Source organism: Centrocercus urophasianus, unplaced genomic scaffold (genome assembly GCF_019232065.1).
Source record: "Centrocercus urophasianus isolate 14NV4802_14NV808 unplaced genomic scaffold, USGS_Curo_1.0 seq_10, whole genome shotgun sequence".
NCBI lineage: Eukaryota > Metazoa > Chordata > Aves > Galliformes > Phasianidae > Centrocercus > Centrocercus urophasianus.
This window is the reverse complement of record NW_024884142.1, coordinates 6004802-6012518: the sequence shown is the minus strand read 5'-3', so window position 1 is coordinate 6012518 and position 7717 is coordinate 6004802. Positions and strand designations below refer to the sequence as shown.

The 7717-nt window shown below is 34.5% G+C and overlaps 1 protein-coding gene across 1 annotated transcript in view; it reads left to right on the top strand.

The window, feature by feature from the left end:
• Positions 1-7717, top strand: part of DDX1 (DEAD-box helicase 1) — a 21834-nt gene that overhangs the window by 12142 nt on the left and 1975 nt on the right. Inside the window, exons 14-22 of the mRNA XM_042818838.1 lie at positions 177-237; positions 1274-1372; positions 2064-2153; positions 2685-2873; positions 4695-4746; positions 5195-5341; positions 6021-6112; positions 6646-6718; positions 7552-7624. Of these exons, the coding sequence (XP_042674772.1) occupies positions 177-237; positions 1274-1372; positions 2064-2153; positions 2685-2873; positions 4695-4746; positions 5195-5341; positions 6021-6112; positions 6646-6718; positions 7552-7624 (876 nt within the window). The remainder of the gene's footprint in view (positions 1-176; positions 238-1273; positions 1373-2063; positions 2154-2684; positions 2874-4694; positions 4747-5194; positions 5342-6020; positions 6113-6645; positions 6719-7551; positions 7625-7717) is intronic.

Sequence of the window (7717 nt, the reverse complement as noted above, 5' to 3'; positions counted from 1 at the left end):
AAAAATTTTTTTTTTTTTTTTTTTTTTTTTTTTTTTTTTTTTAGTGTTTTGTTCCCAATTACCATTCAGAAATGTTAAACACAGCTACTAATAGTACAATCAATCTTCAGCTTGATGCTTAGTTTCTCTCCTGAATAGAAAAATAATCAAATATGTTGATGTAACTTTCATTATAGGGAATTATTGATTATTGGTGGAGTTGCTGCAAGAGATCAACTTTCTGTGCTGGAACAAGGAGTAAGACGCATTCCTTTTGTTCATATAAGTTAAAAGTTCAGTTTCAAAATAGCTTACAATGTACTTTGAGAATAGTACTAAAGTTTCCTGTAACTGCTGTATGCCTGTGAGAAAGAGATCATACATTTGATAGTGTGACAATGTTGCTCTGTTCTAGCACTTGCCATTTTACTTCTGTGACAAAAATAAATACTAAATTCTAAACACAAATACTTGTAGTAATTGATCAAATTCTATTTTAAATTGTTCAGCAGTACTTAGACATAACAGGAATTTTTTAGACATTTGTTGTTAATTACCAAGATAAAAACAGATTTCTTACTTTTTCACATTTATGCCAGTAAAACTGGTCTGTGATTGTCAGGTTCAAACTTTATACCAAACAGGTCCTACACAGAAGGAACCAGTCTAGTTTCTGCAGAATAGAATGTGTAGTCGATTCAACTGTCCCTTAGGTAATAGTGAAGTATTTTTGTTATTTAAGACTAACTTTTGGAAGTGATACCTTGTCAGTATTGAGAGGATTTTTTTACAGTGATTCTGACTGCTGTAATCAGAAGTTTGTCCTAAGCAGGCTTGAACTGGAAGATTGCTATATTTCCATATAAATCATAAATTTATAATGGTGAACCCTTCTGTCTGGCAAAATCTTAAGTTTCTTTCTATCATTGGTAGATTTAACAGATTTCTTACTGTAGAGGTATACCTAATTTTTCTTAAGTGGGAATGAAATAAATTTGTTGCCTGCAGACTTTGTGGGATTTTCTTTTTCCAAGGATGCTGAAAATTTTATCGGGCATGCTTCTGGCAATTCTAAATTGAAAGGTAGCCTTTGCTTGTGATAGTGGATGTAGGGGACAGATGATCGTAAGATGTCCATCTGAGACAAACTACTCTACAATGCTTTTGTTATAATTTGTAGAAAATAGAGCATCACACTGCTGATTGTCTCACAACCTGAAGTGTAGGCAAAAATTTATATTTTTGACAAATAATTTATATTTGTGACAAATAAATGCTGTTGTGTATTTCACAGGTGGATATTGTCGTTGGAACTCCTGGAAGACTGGATGACCTGGTCTCAACCGGAAAACTTAATTTATCTCAAGTTAGATTCCTCGTTCTGGATGAAGCTGTATGTGGAGAATTAAGCGATATTTAATTTCTAGTCTTAAATGCAGTATAGCATTTTATGAAAGATGTAAAGCAATGAATAGCTTTGTAGCATTTGGCACTTAACACCTGCCTCTAAGGCAGTCTAGATTAATGTACTTCTATATTTTTTGTTTCTAAGCATAGCAACCTACATAATTTCTCTTTTAATAGCCTCTCTGGTAAAGCTGTTTTATTTTAATCTGATAGAGAAATATGTTTCAGACTGTATTCATAAGATTAGCAAATTCAATCCCTGTCTGTACACAGCATAGTATTTGGGAAGCTTGAAGAAATAAACAGTAAGGATTTTTGCTTACCCAGCAGGTCTTCAAGTCAACGTATGTCCTAGTCTGTATGTTGTTAAATGCGTGCATCTTTCTGATGTGTTATAGTACAACTGAGTGTTGACAAAGATAAAATGTCTCTCAGAATTATCTAATAGAAGCAGCTGAAGCAAATATTTAATTTCTTGTGAAGCACTGCAGCTGTACTTGTAAATAATCCGCATTTTTCCTTTTTTTTCTCCTTAGTAACAGTATTCCAGCTAGACATTGACTTGTTCAGCTAATTAAATGAGTGGACCTCTAAGACTAAAGTGTATAGCTTATTTGTCTGAGGTATACTGACTGACAGATAAGAACTGCAGCTTTTTACATTTTATTCCCATGTAGGATGGCCTTCTTCTTCAAGGTTATTCAGATTTCATTAACAGGATCCACAGCCAAATTCCACAGATAACTTCAGATGGCAAGAGACTTCAGGTATAAAGTCTGCCCTTGATTTCTGTGGTCTGCGGCTTTCAGTTAATTATTGCATGGCATGGAACTGCTTCTTTGACATAGTTTATTCTTTGTTACAGCCATTGCTCACAAGCAACATGTGATTATTGGGTTCAATAAATGTCTGGGAACGTGTATTTTTGGGATCCTAGGTCTGAAGCCCAGTGTCTAACAGTATTTGTACTATATGATAAAAATGCATCTGAAAAATGAGTACTTACATTGACTACCTACACTCTTGTTTCTGATGCTATAATAATCATCTTAGGAGAAGCGTTTTTGTTACTCTCCAGTGATTTAAGTTTCTGTAGGAGAGTAGTTGCGTTTGTCCTGACTCATCAGCTAGTAGATGCTATGATGAAGAAAGCAGCTTTGTGCTGAAGCGTGCTACCACATACTCTTCTAGGGTTTTTTGTTTCGTGATGTGATGTCTGTTTTGCTTTGTTTGCTTTTTGATTTTTGCTAGGAGTCTCTGATCTCCAGTGGCATTCGTGTGGCTTTTTTTCTTCTTAGGTGATTGTGTGCTCTGCAACACTACATTCTTTTGATGTGAAAAAACTATCTGAAAAGATCATGCATTTTCCTACCTGGGTTGATTTGAAAGGAGAAGATTCTGTCCCTGAAACTGTACACCACGTAGTTGTGATTGTAAATCCCAAAACTGATAAACTTTGGGAAAGGCTTGGCAAGAATCATATCAGAGTAAGTAGCTTATAAATGGAATTTGGATTACTTGTTTGCCAGTATTTACTTTATCATGCGGAATTGAGGCCTAGTGTTATAGGATCTTTGCCAGCTATTGAAAGTTTAGTGTAAATGAAACAATTTGCTCCATTTATTCAGCAGCATGATATTGGTAATGTCATAACACTGTATTTGAAAAGCTCAGTCTTAACTTAGAAAAATCCTGGAGGAATAGCATTGTGGTTTGTAGTAAGGAACAATGGCACTGGACCATTTATTCAGTCATTTCACAGCTAACTGTAGCCTGACTGTAGTTTGTTCAGAAGAGACCATAGGTCATTTGGAAGAGACAGGTAAAAGCCACTGTATGGATCATTCTGTAGAGCACTTTTTGTCTCTAATCTGTGAGATAAGCAATTTTTAGAGGAATAAATTTAATTTTGGACTACATTTGAGACTAGGGTTTAAATTTTGCATTAACCTCACATATTCAGGTGGGAAATTCAGTATTTAAGTCTTCAGTTTGCAAGTTCTGAATAACTTGGAACTGTGTTTCATTTTTAACAACTCTTAAGCACTTGGGATCAATTGGTTTTCTTAACGCCTCATTATTTGCAGAATTTTCCTTTGTTAGGACTGCTAGAGCTTTTTGGTTAAGTCTTAACATGAATTTATTTCATTTGCGTTGTAGTTTATATGATTCCAGTACAGTATAGTAACAACTTCTTATTAAGCAGTGGTTGTAGTACATTTCTTTCAGGTATACATGAAGAGTTGCCTGAGTTGTTTTTTTCTATGAATCTACTTTGGATGCTTACATTCAGAACTTTTCTTTAGTTCAAGGTAGATTAAACTGTGTGACAGTGAAACAGAAATTACCTTACTTCTCAACTTTATTCATAGTAATTTGTATGGTAGTTTTTAAAGAAAAATTTTTATGGAGTCTTGTCAGCTACAGGAGGTACATATGCATTCATCCTTGCTGCCTCCTCCGAGGTTATTTGTTTAAAGATGAGACAGAATTCTAGGGTTTTTCTGGGGTTTTGATTCTTCAAGATGCTGCTCTTTCATGAATATAAAACTCTTGATCAATTAACTGGAGTTTAACATGAAAACAAATATTTTAAGATAGTGACCTTAGCTTTATTTAAGTACCAGAAGGATTCTAAATAACTGAAACTTCCATATGAGTTAAAAAATTGTCTATTTGCATATAACACTTAGATCACTAGACAAGTAGTTTTTCTCACCTGAACACATCATAAAAGCTAGGGATTTTTTTTACTCATGCATAGATTACAGTGGAAGAGTATTGAGAACTTTGGAATCTGAATTTTCTGTTACGTAATCAATTCAATCTTCAAACAATTTAGATTATTATGAAAAACAAAAAAAAAAAAAAAAATTTAAAAATGTAGAGTATTAAACCTGATTTTAAAAATTATTTCTAATTTTAAAAATTATTTCTAATTTTAAAAATTATTTCCAATTTTAAAAATTATTTCTGTGAGTGCTTCTCAGAAGCACTCACAGTACTTGAAATTTCAGGATTGCAAGCGGAAACAACTGGTAACGTTGAACAAGTTAGCTGGCCTTCTCTGGAATTCTCTTCTTATGGCTTGTACATGAGAACAGAATTTGGGTTTTCAGTGGGTTGTTTGAGGACAGAATCTTTGGTTGCAGAGTTGAGAATGTTGCCAGTTTTTACAAAAATATTGAGTAAATGCTAAGTAGTTGGTATTAGGTTTTCTTTCCCCCTATTCTTGTGATTGTGTGTGGTTTAGCCACAGCTACAGTAAAGTGACTAATGATTTGTTCTAATTTTCATTTTTTTCCTAGACTGATGAAGTACATGCAAAGGACAATACACGACCTGGTGCAAACACTCCAGGTAATCAGCAATCCATGTTAAGTAGTAATAGATTGTAAAATGATCTTCTGATTGTTGTTAAGTAAAGCTGAATTATAGTAGATAATTGTCTTGAGGTGTGTTCCTCAGTATTCATTTATAGGTTTATGTAGTTATGAGAAGAGCTATTTCCATAAGTAGATGGGAGAGAAAAAGACTTGCAGGTATCTAGCAGGTGTGTAAACAACAAATGTTTTTTTTTGTGTGTGTGTAAATAGCCTGAAACTGAGTAGTTTTGTTCTTACTGTATTGCATGTCCTTGGAGCAGGGACACATGGGGTGAGGGAGGAGAAAACTGAAGTCCTAGCCCACCTGCTCCGCTAATAAACATTTGTCTACCAAAAGGCTATAGAATCTTTAAATGTGTGCTCAAAGACTTCTCATATTTTAAAATTATTTATTTGAAATGAGTTTTATTACTTTTACTTAGAAATGTGGTCTGAAGCTATCAAAATTCTAAAAGGAGAGTACACGGTTCGGGCAATCAAGGAGCACAAGATGGACCAGGCCATTATTTTCTGCAGGACAAAAATAGATTGTGATAATATGGAGCAATACTTCATCCAACAGGGCGGAGGTAATGTTTTTCATCAAAACCTTATTCTGTTGCCTTCCTTGCTTATTTAAAGACAATGTTTTACGGTGAAGTGATGCTCAGATATCACACAAATAAATTATAGTCGAGTTCTTTTGACATTGATCAGGCATAAGAGTAAGGGTTTTGTGGAAGAGAGGTACAGAGATATTGCATGTGGAAGGAGGCAGTGAACTGTTTCATGCCTGTAGTTGGCAGCTCTGAAATGGCTGGAAACAACCCATTGTGCACAAAAAATTTCAACTAGTAAGAAGCATATATAGTACCTGCTGAAATTTATGTTAGAAGGAGCAGTAGTTGCTCTAGACACAGCAGAAAACGTGAGGGCATGAAGAAGTACACACATGAGGAAATATGGAAGGGAAATGTGGCAAAATACAGAAGGGCACTATGAAGGGACATGTGAGGAGCAACGTGAAGAAGCAAGGTAAGTTTTGACTAGGAAGAAATAAGGAGATGTCTGCACAGAACCCTTCTAGTAAAGTGGAGAGGAAGGGTGTCTTTTTCCAATGCTTGCATCAGTCATATATTTGTTAATTGATAATAAATTAAATGATGGAATTCCCTTAAGTTGAGACTTTTGCCCTCATGTACTTCTTTCACTGCTGTATGATGCTGTGTTATATCTAATGTATGATGTTATTAATGCATGCTCTTTCAGGCCCTGACAGGAAGGGGCATCAGTTCTCATGTGTCTGTCTGCATGGTGACAGAAAACCTCAAGAAAGAAAGCAGAACCTGGAAAGATTTAAGGTGATGCAGCAGACCCTTGCAGGCTTTTCCTTCACGTTCCATTATCTGAAAGCATACCTTATGTTTTAATCTGTGCTGCTAGTCCTTAGTTTAATTTAAATTGGGTTTGGATGTTTTAGGACTGGCTCCTAAAATTCTGTGAGATGCAGGTTCTTTTGGTGGAAATGCATGCTCAGTTAACATGACCTGTATAGATTTTCACTGATAGAGGGTTCTAAATAAAGCTAATTTTAAATAAACTTACACTGTATCTTGATTATCAAAAATCAAAACACGTGATTGTTTAAATGTGTAAGCTGTTTATTGGTTTATAGTTGTCTTATATTGATAGGGAAGAAGTATCCACGTAAACTGACCAAACTTTTTATGTTCAAAAATCATTGTTGTATTATAGAAGAGCTTTATTTGGAGTATAACGTAACGTGCAGACATACCTTCAAGGCAAAGTAAATGGAAAGGACTACTGTTTAAAGTAGTCCTTGGTTGCTGATTTGGTTTATTTAGCTCACCACTTCTTCTGACTATTTTCACAGAGAGGAGATGTCCGTTTCTTGATCTGCACAGATGTTGCAGCTAGAGGAATCGATATTCATGGTGTTCCCTATGGTAAGACATAACTTTTAAACTAAGCTATTGAATTTGCATATGACTTCAATGTATTTGCTGTCCTTCGAGCTGTAAATACTTCTTAAAACAGGTATGTGACTTACAGCTTTATTTTAAGAAAACAGAGTTGTATATGTAAAATGCTTTATCTGAATGGACTTTTGATTGTCCACTGTGCCTTCTCAAATATCTGATGTTCTGCGTTGCTGGGGATGCTTTTTGTTTGTCAAAAAAGGAAGTTAATCATGGGGAAGAAATTTTGTAGTGGAAGCTTTAAGTGTTGGTAATGCAGGTAACACTGCTGTATTAGAACACTAAGTTCACACTTGATAAAAGGGTTGAGGAAGAACATTACACCAATCCAAACCATGTTTATTTTAATTGTGTGGTCTGTGACATTGCTTATATTTAGTGTATGTACATACTTTTTTTTTGAACTTTTGAGGAGAGAAATGGGGAACATTTCTTTGATAAAATCTTCATCCCATATACTAAATAATTAGGAATTAATATTGACATTTATTAATATCACCAATTAATATTGATGGGTTTTAAAGTGATGGATATTGTTTTAAATGCTCTTTTCTAGCCTCCTGTCTTAGATTGTTTGGTACAAAATTGTAATAGGAATAAAATCCTTAATTTGATAAGCATCACAGTGTCTCATTTTTCATAATCTTACCACGACACACTAAAACCTCTGGGACCCTGCAAGTCATAGTGGGACATAGCAGGGGAGTTGAAACTATTGATAATTATGGTCCTTTTCAGCTTAGGCCATTCTATGATTCTGTGATAATCAAATCATATATTGTGGATTGTGTCTTGTACAGTTATCAACGTCACACTCCCTGATGAAAAACAGAACTATGTTCATCGAATTGGAAGAGTAGGCAGAGCTGAAAGGTATGTGTGCATTCAGAGAAGCTACTATAATTTCATGGAATTTCTTTTCTTGATTTTTTTTTTTTTTTTTTTTTTTTTTTTTTTTTTTTTTTT